This window comes from Arachis hypogaea, chromosome 6 (genome assembly GCF_003086295.3).
Source record: "Arachis hypogaea cultivar Tifrunner chromosome 6, arahy.Tifrunner.gnm2.J5K5, whole genome shotgun sequence".
Taxonomy (NCBI): Eukaryota; Viridiplantae; Streptophyta; class Magnoliopsida; order Fabales; family Fabaceae; genus Arachis; species Arachis hypogaea.
Genome location: NC_092041.1, coordinates 118,594,019 through 118,617,715, shown reverse-complemented (window position 1 = coordinate 118,617,715; position 23,697 = coordinate 118,594,019). Strand labels below are relative to the sequence as shown.

Genomic DNA, 23,697 nt, shown 5'->3' with positions numbered 1-23,697 from the left:
AAAAAAAATAGGAATTTTAGTTTGGAGAAGAAAAAGAATTAGGAATCTTAAAAGAAAAGGAAAAAAAGATCGTGAAGAAGAGAAGAATAAGAACGCTGGATTTAAGAATGAAATGGGTTAACGTAAATTAATGAGACACATACACCTTAACCATGTGCCCAAAACGTGTGCGTTTTGCTAACAAGGTGGGGCCAATATCTAATTAAGATTGAATACATCATATGCTATAAGATTGAATAAATCAATAGCTCTCTGTTGAAGATTGAATGTTGATACAAGAGAAGCTCAATATCGCAGCAGCAACTCTGGCAAAAACAACTGAAGATCAAAGATCTTCAAGATCACATTAACGACTGGACACTATAGTAGAATTCAGTCAACTAAGCGTGGTGGTTTGGTGGACAGGAAAAGGAAAGATTCAATTTTAGATGAAAGGATAAAAAAAAGTTATTAAAAAACTTCACAAAATAATGAGTTTAGTTATAATGGTGATCAATGGTTCACCAATAATGGTGATTGGGAACTTCATAGCTTCTAGGCAATGCCTCTCACATACTGGTCCAATGTTGTATTGAACAGCTGACACCTACACAAACCCATCAAAGATTGATTCAACAAACAAGTTCTTCCATGGTAAATAAGGGGAAAATTTGAGAAGAAAAAGTGATATATACTACGTTACCTAATAGGAGATCCGGGTGTATAGAGTGGATTCTTGACAACATATTCAACATACAAATTGTAGATATACTTCAAGGAGTCCCGCAGATCACCGGTTCGAGGATGAGTCACTAGGATAATCTGCATGAAACATGAAAATCATGGAGAATCTCAATATAATCATAACCACAAGTTAATTACAAATATGGACAAAGTGCCAAATAAAAATTAATTACAACTTAAATTAGCACCAACTACATCTTAAGGTATACAAGAACATTGTTGTAGCTGACCTTTATTCCGGAAGGACTTTCCATGAAACTAAGTTTATATGTATTGGTCCGAAAACTGTGAAATGAACAACCTTGGCCGGGCAACTGAGGCACACCAAGGTTTCCTTTCTCTGCACTGCACAATAAGTTGGAATACGTGAACTAAACCTACCAGTTCAGTATAAAAAGTCTACACCAAAGAAACTCCTTTTACAATCATACAAAACATCCATCATCATTTATATTGTTGATCAATGGCAAATTGCAGAAATAGTAGACAAGATACAGTAATAAAACAATTTCACAAACAAAATATAACAAGCAGGAGAAAACTACACCTAATTAGGATAAAAATGAAGGGCACATCAGAATAAACAACCATCCCATTAAGTACTATGAGATCATAGCACATTATTAACTTAATGATACCATGGTGTGAGGTTATAAACATTACTTACATGACCATTTAGGAATTGACAACCAAAACCAAGGACTTAATTTTCAATTGCAGGTTTATCACCTATGCGCAACTTAACTCCTTATCATTGTCTAGTGCTGTAATTTCTACACATTGCACAGAAAATGATGTATAAATGCAAACAGTATTCTTAAGAAGGTACCTTCGCAACAATGTAACAGAAATGGTCAATTATCCATGAAAAATGGTCAACATTGTTAACGCACTACCCTCACCCGAAATTATATCTGTTGCATAATTTTGCAACAATTCTTAACTTTGCGTATAGTTATTTAAATAAAATAACCAACATACATGGTAGGGTCCATCTTCGCTGTTAGTGACTTCAGTGAAAAAAGAAGTCCAAACATTAACTTATGGTCTTGCTGAGCATTCAATGTCCGCAATGGGCGATTCCACTCCCGATAGAGCAAGCATACACCATTCCTATTGAACACATACATCATATGGCCATTGTTCCCTGAAGCTGTTGGTACAGGAGGTGATGGACTGATTTCAGACCCTCCGAAAAATTGCATTCTTGATCAACAAGGATGTAGAAAGAGATACCAGTATATCAAAACCTGAAGTGGATGTTAATCACTTTTAGTGCAGTATTTCACAATTGGCAGTAAACATAAGGTATCAGGTTGCGAGAACCGAACCGGTCATTGAACCGGTCAAGTGAATGACTGGTTCAATGGTTCAATGATCCAACCAAAGTCGAACCATAATTGAACCGGTTTAATTAAATATACAATAAAATTATTAAAAATTCAATATATAATTTTAAATATTTAAATTCAATGATTTATAAACTAATAAAATTCAAAAATTCAGAGTTTACATCACCTTCCATATTTCCTCCATCTAATAAAATAGAATAAAAAGCCAATAAGAACCCAAAGTTAATACTTAACAACATATATCTTTATTAAATGAAACAAGTTTTACTATTTCACTAAATCCCACCAATGATACCAAGTGAGTGCTTGTTTTAAAGGGGCCAAAGCATCATAAAAGACTAGATAGGATTTGTAAGAAGAATTCTGAAGCATCTACAAATATATGAGGTACTTAAGTTGGCCTTAGAATGAATTTTCATTGTCTTAAAAACAAGTTCTCTTTGCAAAAGATATGCAGTAAATGCAAGTTTTTTTCAAAACAAAATGCTCAATTAAATTGGCTTCTATCCCACAAAACAAGAAGCCACAGTACACCACAAAATCATAAAGAATCAACTGAAATTTTCAGCAATCTACTTCTGACCATAAAAATTCCCCAAATTGGAACAACCAAACAAACAACCCATACCCGCACAACCCCGAGAATCCAAAATTCAAGCAACAGGCCACAGAATAAAAGGAAAAAGGAACAGAAAGAATTAAGAAGAGTACCAATCTAATACCCAGAAATTTATTAATTTTTTTATTATAAGACAACAAGTTTTTCAAGGCACAAAACAATCCAAATTACATATAGCCAAAAAGAACACAAATTACATCCAGAAAATTTTTAGAAAAATTAACTCAGCAAAGAAAAACAAACCATGAACAAAATTGTACCAAAAAATTTAGCAAGATACCATCAACTCAGCCAGTAAAATTTAACAAATCAGTGAAACACCATCAACAAAATTAATCCAGAATAATTAAAATTCTCAACATCATAGTTTATTTCAGTTTCATACAAATTAATAAAAGAAAAAACATAACAAATCCATCAGAAACTCATAATCATGAACATTATTCCAAATTACAGAATCATATAATCAGAGGTAGAAACTCAAAATCATCAAAATCAAGTTATTAACGACAAAAAAAAAACGAACAAGCACTGGTTACCGCGCGGCGAGGGAGGCACGAAACTGACGGCAAGGTAGGAGCGAAACAGACGGCGAGGCAGGGAGGAGCGAAACAGAATTGCTAGCGAAGGAGGAACGATTATACAGAGACGCAGAGGAGAAGAGCTTGTGCGAGAGAGAAGAGGGTCAAAGAGCTACCAATGTGCGAGAGAGAAGAGGGCCAGACGCAACGACGTAGAGGAGAAGAGGGCCGAGCAGAGCTTCGAGAGGTTACTAAATTTTGAATGTTAGGCGGCGCTGGCTTAGTGAGCACCACTGCTGCTGCAGTTTGAGAGAGAGAGAGAGGGACAGACGACGCCGAACTAGGGTGCAATGGAAATTAGGATTGGAACTTGGAAGGGAGAGAGCTGAGGGAGGAGTTCGTAGTAAGGTTGCGAGAATCGGACCTCTCAATAAACCGATAAGATTACTGATTTAATGATTTACTGGTTCGACTAATGGTCAACTGGTTTTATTAAATATTAAATAAAATTATTGAAAATTAATAATTTAATATATGTAATGCTTGATCACTATTTAGTTGTTCTATCTTTAAAAATACAAATTTTTAATTAGTAATAACTACAATTTACAAACACAAATTTACACAAATTAAATACAGCTAATAACTAAATATTGATTATTGAACAGATTTACAGAAAATTTCTAATCACATCAAGAAGCAACAACATGCAGTATCAAAAGTTCAAAACACAATTATCAATTACATATGGCATCAGAAGTTCAGAAAAACTCAGAAGTGAGAATCCATACAATTAGACAACTAAATCAACAATCAACAAAATTAATAAGTACCACCAAAATAAGTACCACCAAAATATAACGAAATTATTTTAGAAGAATTAACTCAAATTGAAAAGAACAGTGAACCTGAACAAAATCACTAAATGAAGTCAATCAAAATACAATAGTCCTCAACAAACAACTAGGGAGGGCTAATTCCATACTTCTAGCCTTGAAGACATTCACAGCCTCATCAAGAAACTTAGCAGATAAAGAGAGAACCTGGAGAGCAAAGGGAAAAAGCTCGACTGCTCGAGCAGTGGAACAGATGTGAAAGCAAGGTCCCGGTGAGAGGAGGTGACGGCCGAGCAGTGAACAGAGGTGACGATGAGGAGAGACGTTCGCGGTGAGAGTGAGACGAGATGCAACAGAGAGGAGAAGAGCTCCGCGATGGCGATTAACAATTACCTAATTCTAGAAATTTTCACCATATAGTAGGAGTGACTTTATGCTAGCCAGAGAGAACACAACATATAGGGAGATTAACAAAAAAAATACGCAGTTCAATACAGGAACATGTCTATGAATGCCATGATTGATTGAACCGGGTGAGGGATTTGTCATGGCTTCGTATGCGGATCAAATTAAAAATCTAGAAATCTAAATTACAAATTACATACAACAATTCAGAATGACAGCAATTCAAAATCCAGAATTATATTCAGCAAAATTCAATACAGCAGCATTGAACTTATATTGCAAAATTCAATATAGCAAAATTCAAAATCCAGAATCCCAAAATTAAACTTATATCAAATTTAGAATTACAAAATAATTCATTAATATAATTAACAAAATGAAAAAAAATTGAAAAGCAGAATAACTCTGTATCAAGCCATCAATTCATATTAACGAAGAAAATCCAAATATTAACAAAATCAGAAAATACAGCAAATCAATTACTAACAACTAACAAGTATTATCAGAATCAATTACTAAACCCTAAACCAGCAAACCGACGCCGAGGAGATGGCTGCGAAGTGCTAACAGAGTTATCAACATCCAAGTATTATCAAAATCCAAGACACAGTGCTTACCGCCGGCAAGGAGGAAGACGAGCGACGGCGACGACAGAGCTTGGGGTATCTGATAAAACCGGTACTTTAAAAAACTTGGCCGATTTGGCCAGTTCACTAGTTAATCGCCGGTTCATCCGATTTTTAGCCGATTTTTTGCAGAGCAATTTTGAGGATCAATCAGACTGGTTAGATGACCGGTTCTCAGTTAATCCAGTCGAACCGGCCAGTCCGGTTCGATTTCAGAACACGGGTTATCAGGATCACCGATACAATGTAAGAAGCAAAACTTTCTTATCAACTAGTGTTGCTGCCCATGCAGTGCACGGGAGCAGCAACAAAAACCAAATATGCAAGGTTTATTTGTAATATCCATAACGAAGGTATCTCTTAGCATAGTAACAATACTAGTCCAAGATAAAAGCAAAATTTGTTGACACCAAATATTTCATCAATTACTTATACATAGATGATATCAGCAACCAACACAGAGAAAAACTAAGGATAACATATTACAAATTTGCAAAAGGTTATAGAAACACATAAGGTGATGCAAGATTGCAAGTCATCACCAAACCTCACTGTACCTCTACTAAATCAGACTTTGGCAACACCCCGAAACAGGACATGTTATCAACCATGTTCAGCACCATGCTGAGCTTTAAAAGCATGTACTAGATCATATTTTCAATAAAAATAAATTAACAAGAAGTTTGTCAACAAAAGAAAACTAAAACTCTAATGTTGGTACCAACTGTTCTTAGCTATTAAATTCAATTGTAATGTGAATTGCATACCAAAGACTTCCAATCAACCAAGTACAGAACAAAAGATGAAAGTCCTCCACCTCCGATCCCTAACGTAATCAATCTAAAACCCAGCAAATGATTTTGTTCTCTACTTTAAAACAGATCCAAGAGATCGTCACTAATTCCTAATATATGAACCCGATACACTTGAATTTTAAACAGAATCTAGTGCAAGTGCTCAAAATCAATGGTATTAGATAATACAGATTACAAAGCTAAGTTGATGCTTCAACTATTCTATGAACCACGATCGGCTGCATCTGTTAATTGAAATGAACAAAGAAAAAAAAAAGAGACAGCAGCATTGTGCACCTTGCAACGAGAATAGCTGAGGCGGAGAAGGCGGTGTTCGTTGCGGTGCCGGAAGCAGAATTTGCACGCGGCGGTGAAGAGATCGGAGGGATGGTGGAAGAAGATTAGAGATTCGGAATGGAGAATGGAGTGTGGACTTGTGGCAGTGGTAGGGGTAGGGGTAGGGGTATTTCTGGGAATTGAAATATTTCTTTTAATTGTTTTTTTTTTTTCTTTAATTGTTTTTTTTTAAATAACAAAAAATTGGGTTTGTATTTATTCTTATTTTTCGGTCCATATTATTTCAGTATCGGTTGAGTAGAGTGCACATGACATAAGTTAACTACTAGCTAGCTAGTTGGGCTTGTTTGTTTATTTCGAGTTGGATATGGGCTTATGTTTTAACTTTGTTCTCAATAATATTATTGGGCTTTTCTAATAACAAGGCTAAACCCTTATCCAAAAACGCCCAAACCAATAGCGGCAGAAATTTGCCCAGACGGGGAATTTGTAGGTCTCCAATCATGTCGCACCAAGGTTCAAGTCCAAGGAGTGGATGCACAGAATCTTGGTCTAATGGTCATCATGTATATGCTTTGTGCATGTAGCAATCTATTGGCCAATGATAAATCCTTAAATAGAATTTAGTATCGCGACGGATTAGTTCTTGTCCTATTGAATTGGGAGATACCGTGATAAACTAAAAAAAAAGAAATAATAAATAAAATCTTTAAGCATTGTATGTGCGAGTGTGGTGTTAATAAGTTTGTAATACTTAGTATTAAAGATGATAAAAAATGCGATGCTGCCTTAAAAATTAATTTGTTAATTAAAGTTAAAAAAAAAACATAAATCTTAAATTTTAAATTCTATATTTTAAAAATTAAATATGAATTATTGATCTAAAATATAATAAATAGAGTTAAGTTTTGTTTAATTAATAAAAAGTGCATTATTTTTTACTTAATAAATAATGTTTAAGGATGAGTCAAGTTTCATTGATGGCAACTAAGTGCGATTAATTGTTAATACACCCATTTTGTCTACGAACTCATTAAGAATGAGTAGCAAATATATAATCTTAATTAGTAAACATCCTTAGATTAGAAGGTTTACTTTAGTAGTGGAGTAATAAAGTATAATATATTTGAATTTTTTGCTAATCATTATGTGATGAAAATATTAGTAAACCACTACTAGTCTTCAATAAAATAATAATGTTAGTGATTGGATAAAAAAATGTACTTATATTTTCCAGTGACATGCATTACAAGCAATAATGAATTATTTGTCAATATCTTACGTTATTAATTTTGGTATTATATACTAATTATAAGCTATTAGAAACCTGTTGCACAATCTTCTTATGCAGAACAAAAGTTGCAAAATTTGTCAACCTTTGAGGGTTCTATTGTTTCACGAGGTTTCAAACCTTTCCTACACTAATTATGAATCCAAGTTATATGGTCGGTAGAATCAGTGTCAATTTTGATTTACATCACTTTTTTTAATAGATTGAATTGTCTTTAATTTTAGGTATTACATCACAAATTCATATACACTATTTACTTACATACCTAATATTTTTAAGAATTTTTATTCATTATTTAATATTATCAAAATTTAAATCCAAATACAATATATTAAAAGACATGTTAATGTATCATTTCAATTAAGTCTCAATTAGGTAGCGTTTGTTTTGAGGTATTGAGACAGAGACTGAAAGATTAAAATTCAATATCATGTTTGTTGGTTCAGAGATTGGTACTAAAATTTCTGTCTCTGTCTCTACAATTTCAAGTATTTTAGTACCTCCAAAAAGTAAGAACACAGAGACTAAAATTTTTAGAAATAGAGACTGAAACTTTAATAACATTTTATATCTAAAATACCCTTATTTCAACTAATTAATTCCAATTTTATCCTTTGTGCAAATTAAATTAGAGTTTCATTCTTGTTTTAATTTCTGTCTTTCATTTTGCACCAAACAGAATACTAAAATTTATTTCAATCTCTGTCTGTTAGTCTCTATTTCTCAGTTGCATCACTAAAAACGTTCACACTTATAAACTATTTAAAAATCATATTTTTACTTAGAATCGTGGAACTTGTAATATTTTTGACCATTTGGTACATATATATTGGTTTTTTTTTCTCAATTTGAAAAGTATTCTAAGATCATATCTAACATTACAAGTTTAGTCTCTATCAATATCATTTGTAATTTTGTATCCATCAAAAGGACAAATTAATGAAAAGAAGTACTTGACAAAAACTGGTCATGATTTACCATCAACCAGTTGGCATATATGATTGAGATAATTAATTAATAACTTTTTTTTTTACATTACATATATATAAAGGGATAATAACATACAGCTAGCTACCATTGACACTTAAGGGGAAAAAAATCAAACCACATTTGATTTTTGTTATTAAAGAACAAAGCTAATTAAGCTACTAATAATAAGCTAGGTGCATTTTTTGGGTTTTCACTTAATCCACTTGATTTGTATAATATAATCTCTATTTTTTGTCCCACCAAGCTTAATTAGTCTTCACTGGAGGCTAAGAAACTTCAACCTGCATTGCATGAACGAAATCAGATTCCAAGCCACATTATTAATTCACAATTAAATATATATATCTTATGTAGATTAAAAAAAAATGAGAAACTTGAATAACAATTCACAACAATATAATAATAAGGTGTATGTGAAATAAATCATTTGTGTTTTGTCTAAATTAGACAGTAAACCCGGCATTTATGTGTCTCTACGCAATAACTTTTTTTATATATAAAAATAATACATAATTATTAGCAATTTAGCATGCCTATTCACTTTTTTTTCAAAATAATAATAATTATTAGTTTGGACAAAAAGAAGATATTAATTAATGTATATCCAAGCTCTAACCAATTTACTATTTATATCTATTCAATTTTTTTAATGTACTATTTTGAAAAATATAATAAGCACTACATACAGAATCCCTTTTAACTATCATGGTAAATTAAATATACCAGATACAATATAGTACATTTTTATTTTCTGTATAAATTAAATAAAACAAGCAACCACTCCGTTTTAAAATAAGTGTCGATTTAAATGGACAAAAAAAATAATGTAAAATAATTTTTATTTTAGTTATATATGATAAAAGGTAAAAATTTAAGTGTAATAAATTTTACGTAATGTTAATTGCACCTGAATTTTCACCATAATAAAAATGTTATATACGTAAAAATAAAATTATTAATTTAATTAATATATTTATTTATAAATATATATTCTATACGAATAACTGATTTCGGGTAATGGTGCAAAATGGTATACATAAATATTAGTAGAAGTGGTAGAAAGTAGTAATAACAAGACCTTCTTTCTTCTTCCATGTAATTGTAACCTTTATTGCTGGATCCAACTGTTGCATTACTTGGAACATTTCTATAATTAGGCAAAGGAACATGTCCTTCCTCAATTTGCTTCAAATCCTCAACAAGCATCTCATAATGCATCTTCACTTCCTCCACCGTGGTCTTCCCTCCGACCGCCCTCGCCAGCTTCTGCCACCGGTCCGGCGTGTCCTTGTCGAACACGGCCAAGGCGTTCTCGAATCTCTTGTTCTGCTTTGATGTCCAAGCTGAGCTTGAGGCCATTGATGATCTTCTATATGTCACAACAAAACAATGAAAAAAATAAAAAAAAAAATAAACACACTATACTATAGTATAGTATATGACTATATGGTAACGAAAATTAATATATATTCTCAATGTTATTAAGGGAGAGAGAAAGAGAGAGTTATTTATGTGAATAATATGGATGCATTGTACCCTTTATATAGTAGTGGTTGTGTGATGCTACATGTTGCCTTCGGAGCATAAAGTGGGGGGACAAATTGTAAAAAATCATACTACTTTTTAGGTATTTCCCTATTTTACATGAGTGTGCAAAATTAGTTTAATATATTTTTTATTTTTTTTATGCATCTATTAAATATTAATTTATACACTCTGACTCAATAATTTGAGTTTATCCTAAACTATTTAGAATTTTGTTATCCTAGGATTTGGTATTGATTGTGAAAGATTGCATGTTAATATATTTTGAAAAAAAAAAAGAAGTGCAATGTTTTTTAAAAAACCCACTATATATTATTAGAGATAATAAATAAATTAATAAGCTTTTAGACTTTTATTTTTTATAATTTTATAAAAATAAAAGCGATTAACTTAATTAGCATATTAATTTTAATATTTTATAGAGAATTAAAATTTTTTAATTAATAAAAAATATAATATTCTTTACTTAATAAAAAATATTTAAGGATAAATAATCGAATTTGAAACTACTGCTAGCTAGAAGAAGCTAAGATAAAGTTACATTATTCCACTTATAGCTATGGGATTATTGTTAGTGCAAAATTAATTAGTTTAATGCTAGTCACAAAAAAAAAAAAAAAAAGTTTAATGCTTAGACTTCAAGGAATATGGCATTATAACAAATATAGGAATTAGTAGCAAATTGAAGGGTCGCGCCGACTTTGTATTAACCAAGAAAGTTAATTACATAATGTAAAATTCACTCATTCTTCAAATTCCTTTTTTCACATGCATGCCTTCTTTTTTTTATTATTAAATTGAGTAGCATTTTGACCATATTTTAATAAGGAACATAAGAATAATGTCCCCCTTGAATTGACATGAGCAAAAAATTGAACCAGACATCTCTAATCTACAACTTCATCTCTCTCTCTCTCTCTCTCTCTCTCTCTCTCTCCTCTCTCTCTCTCTCTCTCTCTCTCTCTCTCTCTCTCTCTCTCTCTCTCTCATATACAAGAATTATCATCACCTTAAATTTTGAACTCAATTGCCTTTTATTATTTTTCTTTAGGGTTGAATTACACTTAAAAAAAATTAAAATAATATTAATATGCAAGATACCATTTTTTTTTGTAAAATTATACACTAATTTCCTTCGAAGAAGTTTAAGTTATATATATATATTTTCACATATGACTTACTTTAATTTTATTATGAACATATCATATAAAAAGATTAATTTTCTTATGTGATGTAAAATTAGTTTATTTATATATAGTACATATTAGGGGTGTGCATGGGCTGGGTGAAACCGGGTTTGATGTGACCCAGACCCGACCCGAAATATATACCGGGCCTATTTGTTAGACCCGAATCCGACCCTAGACCCGATGAAATCTATACACTTTCGGGCCACGATTATACCGGGTAAAAACCGGGTGAAAACTGGGCCGTTAACATTATATTACCTTGATACCTTCTTGTAAGTTAGTATGTAAAAATATCCAAATTTCCAAGACTCCAACTACTATTTGACATGGTAAAATTCACTTAGAAAAATATAATAAGAACCAACTTTTCTGTAAAATTAAAGCATAACCATAATCAATACTAATATTGCCTAATAACACCAAATATTTAAATCAATACAAATAACACAAGATTATGCATTAGTCTAAAGTCTTATGCATTTTAAATATAAAACATTAACTTATAGTCTTATATATAATGACTAGTAATACAAAATATTAAGGTTTACAATACTTAAATTTCACATAATAATAGCCATCATCCATCACTAATAACACAAAATATTAATTGTGTATGATGACCGGGCCACCGAGCCGATTTCGGGTGACCCGAGATATGGCCCGGACCCGACCCGAAATAATGACCGGATCTATTTTTAAGACCCATACCCGGCCCTAGACCCGATAAAATCACACCAAATTAGCCCCAAAAGTGTTCGTGACCGGGCCGGGTCTTCGGGCCGGGCCGGGCCATGCACACCCCTAGTACATATATAAAAGATGTTAGGTGTGAAGAGATCAAAGTTTGTACTAGAAAAAAGGACAAGATATGGGTCCAGTAGTTCTAATGGCTGTACACTAAAATGTTCACGGGCGCCATGAATAATAATGATGATACAACCATGTAGAAAATCTCAGGCCATAATATTATAATATGTGCATGAATATATAAGATCATATGAAGACATATAAAACCACAAAAGCCACTTTTTTCTTATTACCTTTTTGTTGTTTTCTCTTCCAGTGTCTATGTTGTGTTTGATGAAGTCATACAAGTGTGGATGCAATCCATTCAACTCCTTATTACTCACTAATCTTAGCTTCCAAGAAAATGTTATTTTTATATCAAAATTTTCTAATATTGTAGAAATACTACTGATGTATATATTCTTTAATTTTAATTATGTATATATCTTATTATTAAAATTGATGATTAATTAATTACTAAAAGAGTAATGCTATATGATCAGTAAATATTATTATTCTTGTCAATATTTAGCAAATAATAATTTATATCTATATTTACAAAAATTTTACATATAAAAAATATATAATTTGTATTTATATTTATTAGAATTTTACACACATAAATCGATACTATTTTCATCTATATTTAATTTTTTCAGAATTTACACACATAAATTAACAAAATTTATTTATTAAAAATAATTTAATATTTATACTAATTAAATATTAACTAAAAATACCAAAAATTACTAACTCCAAAAAATTTTTAATTAAAATACCGATATTTATTCTTGAGTACTTAAAATGCTTTCAATCTTTTATAAGTTGAGAGGACTAGCTTTAGCTACGAATCTACCATAATATATTTTTTTTAGTATATTATATTTAATTATATTGTGATATTAATTACTAATATCTATATATCTATATTTAACTAATAAATATTAAATAAGATAAGTTTTGATTTTTTTTTATTTTTCTAATATTATCATTAATTATTTAACATTTTTAATTTATATAAAAATTGATAGAAAAAAAATATAACATCCAAACTTTTTGACAATTACCTTCTTTTACCAAAAATTATTTTCTCATACTTTCTAAAAAAAATTGGGATGTTACATATATAAAAGAAAATCTCCAATATAATTAACCATATTAAACCTTATATTTATATTATATATGAAATTTTTAATTAAAATAATGTTGAATATAAGACTTATATATGTAAAGAATTATGATTTTTCTTTTCGTTTATCATAAATATTCTTAGATAGATAGCCCTAATTAATTACTTTTGGTTATCTGCGATTGCTTGTTAATTACGTTTATCATATATGTTTTATCAAAAATTTTATTCGTACATCAAAATCAATCACAAAAATCAGCTATTAATATATTTGTATATAAAAATATATGTAGTTTAATTTATTTTTAATATATATATATTTATATTCTAACATATATTTTATACTAATAACTAAAATTTTAATAGTTGATTTTAGTATATTTATAGCGTAGTTCATATTTTAATTAGCTTCTAATATCTGCTAATACAAAGAGATGCTATGATATAGCATTATCCTACTGTTCATAGCATGCAGCTAATGTCAAAACAAAAACATTATAATATTATATATAGCTGTTACATTATCTTCTTTGAAATTATATATGTTATGTCATAACAAACAGAATAAAAGATATGGTGAATAACCTTAGAAGTTTGATCATCATTGGGGTAGGTGCTTTAATTATATTTTCCATCTCTCTCTCAAGAATTTCAATTTCAAGGTTGTATTAATAATAAGAGAAAATGTCACTCTCCTCTCCTGCGAGATGCTAAAATGTCACTTCCCTCTCTTCTATTTTATAAATGTACATTTTCTTCCCTTCTAATTTTTAAAAAACATTTTCTTTAATCTATTTTAAATTTTTTGTGTTAATAATATTAATTTTATCCATTTTTTATGAAAAAAAAATAAATTATTTTTTAAAAAATATCCATTAACAAAAATTTTATTTTTTATCATTAAATTTTGCTTACCAAAATATCCTTTAATAAATTATTCTTTTATTAATTAAATTATATTTTTAACGAAATATTTTTAAAAAAATTAATAATTAAATTATTTTTTTCTAAGATACCTATTTTTCAATAATTTTTTAATTATTAAATTGTGATTTTACTAAAATTTTTGTTAACAATTATTTTTATATTTATTATTAATTTTTTTTATATTAATATATATTATTTTAATATTAAATAAAAAAATCTTACCACTGGTAATATGTATAACAATTAATATTTATTGATATTGAAAAATAATCTTACTAAAATTTTTATTTAATGTTAAAATAATATATAGATATCGAAAAATTAATAATAAAATATAAACAAATTGTTAACAAAAATTTTGGTAAAATTATAATTTAATAATTAAAAAATTATTAAAGGGTATTTAAAAAAATAACATAATTATTAAATTTTTTAAAAATACAATTTAATTAATAAAAAAATAATTTATTAAAGAATATTTTATTAAGCAAAATTTAATAATAAAAAATAAAATTTTTGCTAATGAATATTTTTTAAAAAATAATTTTTTTTAAAAAATAGATAAAGTTAACATTAGTTAACACAAAAAGTTTAAAATGGATTAAAAATGAGATTTTTTAAAAGTTAGAAAGGAGGAAAATGTACATTTATAAAATAGAAGAGAGGGGAGTGTCATTTTAGCATCTCACAGGAGAGGGAAGTAGAATTTTCTCTAATAATAATAATAATAATAAAATGTGCTTATTATTATTTCATATTATATATCTACGTGGAATGAAAGTGACACCTAATGAAAGTTATCAGGCTATTATATAGGAACCAGAATCTTTATATCTTTAGGCCTTGGACTCCTTTATCTCTTTGCTTACTTGGATTATTGGAATATATAATATATAACTAAGCCTCATCAATTGGTCACTCAATATCATTCTTAGAGCCACCAATGGTATTCTAATATATCCATTATGTGTTTTTTATTTTATTTGTCCAGTGTCATTTTTTAAATTTGATGATAGATGAACTTATTTATTTTTGAAGACATTAATGAAAAAATATAAACATATTTATTATTAAAAATCAATTTTATTCTTAATAAAAATATAATGATATTATTTTTTTAAATTTAAATTAATAAAAAAGATAATATAAATAGATATATCTCTAACAAACCTCTTCAAATAAAAATACTTTTTTGAGTTTGGTAAATTTTTTGTATAGATAATTTTTTTGTCTTATACTATTTTTTATTTTTAGTTTAACAAATATCGAATTCTAGACTTTTCAATCCAAAAAAATTTTATACCATGTCATAAAATTACTTCTCTCAAAAAATTTAAACTCTTAAAAAATTGTTATCATGACATAAATGGTTATATATATTTCTAACTAAAAAAATATTAATGACAAAGATGATAGAAGTAAAAAATAAAATTTTAAAAATTTTGATGAAGTAGTGATAAAATTATAATAAAAATCTAATTCGTTCCGTAATATATATATTTTTTTCCTTTTTTTATAGTTCAAGAATTCATCAAAACCCAAACAACAACAACAAAAAGATTATACCAAGATGAGCATATATTCAAAAACGAGCGAATACACATTTCAATTAAACTTCATCATCTATCATGAGTAAAGATTATAAAGATTATAATATATATTGTTGTGTGTTAACCAAAATTTATGCCTTACTAAATAAATAATGTACATATATATACTAGTGTATTTATGTTTCTGATTGATATAGTTACTTTTATTACTAACATTTTTTAAGTTCCTCACTAGCTATACATTCTATATTACAAAATATTTTTAAGAAATTAAAAAAAATAACATAATAAATAAGAGTACATAATTCCTGACAATAATAACTATTATTAATTTAACCTAATAATAAACGCTTGATCAATGCAAACAAGTGAATATTAACTTTGAAGCTTATAATATAATATTATATAAAGATGCACATAGATCGGATAATATTCGTATATTTTTTGTAATTATTCGTATTCGATACAAATTTTGTAAATATCGTTGAATTCGTAGAACTACCAGATCGCACTATGATAGGATCGAATTGTAGATTTGATAGTGATATTTGCGGATTTGATTTATAGATCCGTATATTCACACATCTCGTATAAAATAGCATAGTTTATGATATCTTGTTTTTAATCTTTTATGTTATACTTTAAATTAGAATAATTAAATTTATATCTTGTGTTATTTTTTTGTTATTAAAAAAAAATTATTGATAATATTTTAGGAATAAATAGACATAAACAAGTAAAAAATTAATTTTTTTGGACATTTTTTTTATAAAAATAACTAAACAAAACTTAAAAGTAATTTTTTTTAAATTAATGGATATACTCGATCGATCCAATCGACATAATCTAAAAAAATATAAATATTATATATAAATACAGTGTAAATTAAATAAAATTATAAGTTATATCCGATTCGATTTTATATGGGTGTAGTCCTAATATTATACAAAGTGAAGTATAAGATAAAAGAAATGTTCTTTGATAACACAAATCAAAGATGAAAACACATTTCAACTTTATTCTATGTAAATATTTCTGTAGCATACAACAAGAATTGGTGAAGGAGGAGGCAGTGATGCTGATACATTTAGAATCCTTATCATCCACGTATATACCAAGATGAATATTATTTATTATCTCTGAGGATGAGATAGAGGAGCTTAATATATGTTATATAATTCCCTTTCAACTTCAAAAGCTTTATGATCATCACTCATCACTACTCTTCTATATGCCAATACATGCAAGTTGGGGAAAATAAATAACTAATGGGGCCATCAAATTAAAGCATTTATTATTTGTAACCGCAGATTGGGAGATCCATGCTTAGATTCCCCAAGTCCTAGATGCCCTGACATATTGTTAGTCAAAGAAACTGATGGTCTAGTCAAAGTATATATAACCTAATGAAATATAGGGGTTTTTTCATCACTACTACACCCTATTACAATAATTGTTAACCACAATCATCTAGATATTTCAGTTTGGGAATTTTTGTTTTTGATATTTGAGTGATAATCGTGTTTTTTTAATATGTAAATTGATAGGATATTATTATTAAATGTAGAATTATTTAATTAAAAAAATATAAATTAAACTGTCTGATTTGTTAAAAATATAGAAATTAAATCATTTGATTTGTAGATATACACAAATTAGACCGTTCAATTTGTGAAATGTACAGAAATTATATCGTCCGAGTTAAAAAATTAAAAAATTTGAGATACATAAATCGGATCCTCTGATTCGTGTACTTTTCATAATCTTAAAACACAAAAAATTATAATATTAAGATATATTACTACTTTTACTTTCATATTAAAAAAAAGCCTCAATAAAATCAGAAATAATATTATTATATATTTATTTAATATTAGTCATTAAAATAAAACATATATTAAAATATAAAATATATATTAAAAATAAGTTAAATTATATATATTTATATATAAATACATTATAATTAATTTTAATGATTAATTTTATATGTAACTAATATTTTTATATTTTTTGTGGTAATTACTTCATTTAATATAGAGACCTAGATCTGCCATCGGTTTTGGTGTATAAATCAAGAGTTTAATTAAAAAAATATTTTCTTCAGTTAATATTAATTAATTTTAATTTTTTAATTTTAAATTATAAATTTTAAATGTTATTGTTACGTGAGTAATCTGAGATAGGTAGATTGGGTTTGCAATAGTGGCCCAAGTATGGTTGGATGGTGGTCTCCGATTTGATTAGTGTGTGAGAGCCGCCGTCCGACTAGTGTTTGTGAGAAAATGGGGGTGATACCTGCAAAGACACTCTAATGCCTAAGTCAGCAAGAGGGTAAGCAAGTTTAGAGGGTATTGGAACTTAGAGATACTTAAGGGGTGTCAGTGTATTTATAGTGGTGATCCAATAACCACTGTTGGAGTAGTTCCACCTTTTAGGATGGATAACCGTCCCTTTATCTTAGGGTAGTTGAGATATGACTCTTGGAAGTGAATTGAGAGATTTTAGAGACAGTTACTTATTTGAATAAGTGTTATGTGCCAGTTATCCTTTAAATCCGACTTCTTTGAGAAAGAATCTGTGTTGAATCCTATCTCTTTCGAGGAGGTCGGTGAAAAGCGAAGACCAATCTTTAGATTAGACCTTTTGATGTGTTTGGATCTGGACCATAGCGTTGTGACAGGGTATGAATAATTATCATCAACACTAAATCTTTCAAAAAATAAAGATTAAAAAATTATAATAAAGAACAAAAATTAGGTAATATTGCATTAACTATTTACTTTTTCATAAATCAATACTCTAGTTTTAATGATCAAATTATAAATATTTATAGAAAAAGATATATTTCGTTTGTTGGTAGAAAAAAATTAAGATAAAAAATAAAATAAAGTAAAATATATACTACTCAGCCAAGACTTTCCTTGCTTGCTTTATAAGCTAAATAAAAATAAAGATTCTTAATCCACACCAAGTCTTAATTGTTGTTATTAGCTTATTCCAAATTCGGAATTAATTGTTGTTATTCTCAAAATCATTTCAGAACATGCCATTATTTACTAAATGACATCACAACTTCCTCATTAAAATAAACTTATGTTATGATTGTCCTTTTAATTCATTCCGTCCATACAAATCTATTGATTTATTTGTTTTTTCTATAAAATTAACTTATGAGTAATAAGATGATGATACTAAAGAATATTTTTTTATTAAATCATTTATCACAAAATTTTAAGCTAATAAAAAATACATGAATAATTATATATCTAATATATTTTATTAATTTTTTAAGTTTATGTAAATTTTGTATAGACATTATATTTTCTTTTATTTATCTTATGTTGAGTTTTTTTTAGACTTCAATAATATAAAAATCAAAATCTAGACTTTTAGGTAATTAATAGAGAGTCTTATACTATATATTATGAAATACTTATTTCAAAGTTTAAACTAATAAAAAAAATATAAATAATTATATTTTAAACAAAATAAAAATTTTATATATTTAAAAAAATAATTATGAATGAACAAATTAAAAATACCATTCTTATTTTGAATTATTAGTAGATTGTAAAATATTTATAAATAATAAAAAATTCATGATTATTTTAAACTTTGACATATTATTAATTATGAAATTAATAATTTGAAACAATGCAAGTAATTTCAAATGGGTGGCTAGTAATAATTAGCATACATAATCATAAAGAATAAAGAGGACAATACATGATATATATGCCATTTGTAAGAAAAGTGACATCCAATAAGGAGGTGTTAGAATCTATATATCTCTATCCCCTATCATCATATCCCGAATATATAATGTAGTTTAGTCTTTTAATTTATATGCGAATTTATTTGATAAGAAGAATATATGAATTTTATTTACAGCTAGGCAGAATTTGACTCCTCTTCCATGTTGATGATATAATTGATGTGAATTATGTGATTTTTTAAAGTTAGAATAATATGGGTATTTTATAACTTTTCACCTGAAAGAACATGCATGACAAACTCCAAGAAAGAGATGTCAATTCTTCTTCTTCAATTCTCCTTATCTTCAAACATATATAGAGCAATAATAATACAACATTTATTATTAATTAGAACAAGAAAAAATCATACATGTATTATTGTGCAGTAATCCAACTTAAAAATTTTCCCTCAACTTTAATTATTTGATAATGTAATTGGTATTTAATTGAAGAAAATTTATAATTTGAATTGAATAATAATAGCAATATTATTATATAACTAGAAGAATGTGATTCATTTTGATATATGAGGGTTTAAACCGTTGTAATATGTCTAAAAATATTAGCGATTTTTAAAATTTAACACAAAATAATTGCATAATATCACTACCAGAAATGCGGTGATTAGCCACAGAAAAAACCGTGGCTAAAATCAAGAAATTCCGTGGCAACTAAGCGTTAACAACGAATACACTTCCGTGGCTAACAAGGGCGACGCCTTTTCAATTAGCCACGGTTTTCGGCCGGTTAGCCACGGTTTTATGACCCGTGGAGACATCTAAATAGCCACGGTTTTTACGTTATTGGCCACAGACTAAACCGTGGCTAAATGACAACAGTGTAACCAATAAATATAGTTTCGCCACAGTCTTTCCGTGGCTAATACTGATAGGCTGGGCTTTTTTGCCACATTTTTTCTGTGGCTAAATATTGTTGGGTTATTTAGCCACGGTTTTTCCGTGGCTAATCATAAAAGATAAATTAAAAAATATATATAATAATAATAATAATAATAATAATAATAATAATAATAATAATAATAATAATGCTACTTAGAACAAAATTATATCATACAAAATTAAAAAGATTAGCCATATCCATATAAGTAGTATTTTTAGTAATAAAAATATGAAATTTAAGTAACAGTGTTAAAAAACAAATATTCTGAACTAAATGAGTTTAAACTATTACAAAATCAAATATCAGAATGTATCATTATTAGATCTCTAACATCTTCATTGGAATACCTGCAAAAACATTCAAATAAGATTGTGTTATCTCTTAATTCATGAAAAAAAATTCCAAGATATTATTTAAAATAATATTTTAATGTACTTTAAAAAAAAAGTAGGAATGCATACCCAATAATGCTGAGTTTCCATTTTCACAACATAAAACATCTTATTGGACTCGTCATCAATCAATATATATATTACTAGACTTGATATCCTGGTGAACAATTTTCAATTCAATTGCTTCATGTACGTAAATAAGCAAGCCTGTCAAGAATGAAGGTAAAATAGAGAGTGATATTAATGATATTTTCTCATATTAAAACCTAACTATAGTATTATTTAACGAGACAAAAGAATACTATTAACCAGATATTGAATTGCAATCAAAATCATTTAGAGACAAAGAACTTAAAGTAAAAATAAAAATGTGTTAGAAATTACCAAGGTCAATATTGTAAAGTAGAAAGTTGAGCTTACCAGGTAACTATCGAATAAAACTTTCATGCAGACCTCCTAGGGAAGTGTTCCTTGTTCCCTGGCAACATGCATCCATTACTCTAAGTTACCATTATTCACATATTTATCCATTAGCAGCTTAAATATTGAAACAAACACTAAAACAAAAATGTTATTGATAATACAAAGAAATAGATAATTAGATACTATGTACTCGGGAGTTTGAACAATTTAAAAGAAAACACAAACTTGTATGGAGATCCCAGCATGGACAAGAGCCAAAGTTGCAGCATTGATACACGCAGATCTAGATCTAGTCCTACACAAGAATATTGGAGAAGAGTTAGTGAATAGTCAAAAAAATAGTCTTTTAAATAAAAAAAAGAATAAAGATTCGAGAGAATATTAGATAAACATAAAAAGGGGTTGCTTAGGGTTCCTTCCATTTTTCTTTGTAATTCAGGATTGCTTGCAAAATCTTGATTTCCGCTATTTTGGGACCTTCTTTGGTGACTCAACGCTGAATTTACTAAAGATACAGAGAAACTGAACAATAGTATGAACCTGTGAGGGAGTTCTTCCGATTTTCTAGTGAGTGGGCTTTACTTTGATGTTGAGTGAAAATTATTTTTAAGTTTTTCGCCCAAAATTTCACTTGTATTATTGTAAAAGTTCATTTGAATTTATTTCAATAATTGAGATTTTTAATTTAAATTAATAGTTAACTATAAAAAAAATATAAATTATAATATATACCATATTTCAAAGACGGTACATACTTTCAAAAATAAACTTACGTTAATTTATGTTGGATATTTTTTTACTAAATTGATAAAAAGATAATGAAAAAAATAAAAAATAAAATTTAGGAAAACTAATGCATATTGTGAATTAGAGACAAAAAAAGTACTCTTTTTTATCATGAATTTTATATATACTTTTAACATTTATTCTCAATTAATTAAAGCAATAAATATATACTCTTTTTATACTATTTCAACTAATGCATCTTCCGGTCACAAAAAAAACTAATGCATCTTCGGTTACTCAAGGCTAAATTTATTAAGAATACTGAAAAACTGAACAATAGTCTGAACATGTGAAAGAGTTCTTCCGATTTTCTAGTGAGTGGGCTTTACTTTAGTGTTAAGTGGAAGTTATTTTTTTCCGCCCAAAATTTCACTTGTGTTATTGTAAACGTTCATTTGAATTTATTTCAGTCACGTAATTGAAATTTTTAATTTAAATTAATAGTTAACTATAATAAAAAATATAAAATTATAATTATATATCATATTTCAAAGACGGTATATACTAATTAGGATTATGAATTTTGGCTCGGATTTAAAAAAATAAAAAAAGTTGCCGGAGAAAAAAAATTAAAATTTTGTAACTATTTCAAAAATAAACCTACGTTAACTTATGTCGGATATTTTTTTATTAAATTAATTAAAAAAATAAAAAAATAGAAAAATTAAATTTAAAAAATTAATACATATTGTGAATTAGGGACAAAAAAAATTATACTTTTTTTTATCATGAATTTTATACTTTTATCATTCATTCTCAATTAATTAGAGTTATAAGTATGTAGTCTTTTTATATTATTCTAACTAATGCATATCTTATTAATTGAAAATGGCTGGAAATGAGAGAGAAAAAATTATCGACAAACTAGATAAGATTGCACTCTTAAAAATTGAAATTTATTATTAAGGTTTAAATTTGGAAAAAGGAGGAACTGCATATAAAATTTTTGAAAGGGATGGAAGGAAACACTAGAAGCGCGTAATTTGAAGATAAACATCGTTTGATTTCGCCACGGTGAGCATTGGTTTTGTGGCAATTGAGAGAATCCAATTCAAATTGGCCACAGACAAACAAGAACGTGGGAAACTTTCGCACAATTTAACCACGGAAAAACAAAACGTTGCAAGTGATTACGACGATCATGGAGATTTGCCACTGTTCCTTGTTCGTGAGTATTTTTCCGTGGTAAACTATCGTATTTCTGGTAGTGTATAGAAAACTAAAAGAGTTATTGAAACCGTCGCAATACAATTTACAAGAGTAGAAAACACCGTAAAATATTTAAAAAAAATACTAAAAAGTATGCCAACTATTAGTATAATATTTTATTTTTTAAATAGTTAAATATCATCAACAATCTAATTAAATATTTTGTTAACTATTATATAAAGTTAACAACTTTTGATGATATAATAATTATTTTTAATTACATATATAAGTGTTAATTATGAAGGTTTGTCATTATCTCATCATTTGATATATCATCAACTCAATTACAACACTTTTTGTTACTCTCTTAACAAAAAGCTTCATCACAAAAATACATTATTATACGCCAAAATTTATTTCCCGCCGGTTGCTCCGAACATATACGTATTTCTGCTTATTTAAGTTATTTTTTTCAAGTATAATTATGATGTTACTCTTTGATACTTTCCATTCTTTGAGGGAATTAAAGGGTCCCCATCAGAATTTTCTCTTTTGGATTTAAGACTTTATGGCTCCTTTTTCCTTTCCAATCAAATATTCCCCTTAATGCAAGAATGTTATCATTTGCAAAAAGAAAAAAAAATTATATATGATTTTCTAAAGCTAAGCTTTATTAATTAAGTGAAACTCATCATGATAATAATACACTTT

General features: G+C 27.9%; 2 protein-coding genes across 5 annotated transcripts; both read right to left on the bottom strand.

Moving 5' to 3' along the window:
• Nucleotides 1-203: 203 nt before the first annotated feature.
• LOC112697968 (uncharacterized) lies at nt 204-6,377 on the bottom strand. Of its 4 annotated transcripts, none has more exons than XM_025751389.2 (5): nt 6,174-6,377; nt 1,705-1,973; nt 954-1,068; nt 683-801; nt 204-586 (listed from the first exon to the last, which is right to left on the bottom strand). In XM_025751389.2, the coding sequence occupies exons 2-5, from the start codon at nt 1,926-1,928 to the stop codon at nt 535-537; spliced, it is 510 nt and encodes a 169-aa protein (XP_025607174.1). In that variant the 5' UTR covers nt 1,929-1,973; nt 6,174-6,377; the 3' UTR covers nt 204-534. The 4 variants fall into 4 exon arrangements, with proteins under 4 accessions (XP_025607174.1, XP_072054597.1, XP_072054596.1 ...); XM_072198496.1 differs by having other exon boundaries at nt 1,705-2,259; nt 6,174-6,368; XM_072198495.1 differs by having other exon boundaries at nt 5,074-6,292.
• Nucleotides 6,378-8,417: 2,040 nt separating this feature from the next.
• LOC112697965 (protein RADIALIS-like 4) lies at nt 8,418-9,977 on the bottom strand. Its single transcript, XM_025751379.2, has 2 exons — nt 9,533-9,977; nt 8,418-8,735 (listed from the first exon to the last, which is right to left on the bottom strand). The coding sequence occupies exons 1-2, from the start codon at nt 9,811-9,813 to the stop codon at nt 8,711-8,713; spliced, it is 306 nt and encodes a 101-aa protein (XP_025607164.1). The 5' UTR covers nt 9,814-9,977; the 3' UTR covers nt 8,418-8,710.
• Nucleotides 9,978-23,697: the final 13,720 nt, after the last annotated feature.

Excerpts from the sequence above, each read along its gene's own strand:
- LOC112697968 (XM_025751389.2), bottom strand. The coding sequence starts at position 1,928 with ATGCAATTTTTCGGAGGGTCTGAAATCAGTCCATCACCTCCTGTACCA. Across the intron at positions 1,069-1,704 it reads GCGAAGATGGACCCTACCAT|TGCAGAGAAAGGAAACCTTG; the intron begins GTATGTTGGTTA and ends CTTATTGTGCAG. Across the intron at positions 802-953 it reads AAAGTCCTTCCGGAATAAAG|ATTATCCTAGTGACTCATCC; the intron begins GTCAGCTACAAC and ends TGTTTCATGCAG.
- LOC112697965 (XM_025751379.2), bottom strand. The coding sequence starts at position 9,813 with ATGGCCTCAAGCTCAGCTTGGACATCAAAGCAGAACAAGAGATTCGAG. Across the intron at positions 8,736-9,532 it reads TACATGGAAGAAGAAAGAAG|GTTGAAGTTTCTTAGCCTCC; the intron begins GTCTTGTTATTA and ends CATGCAATGCAG.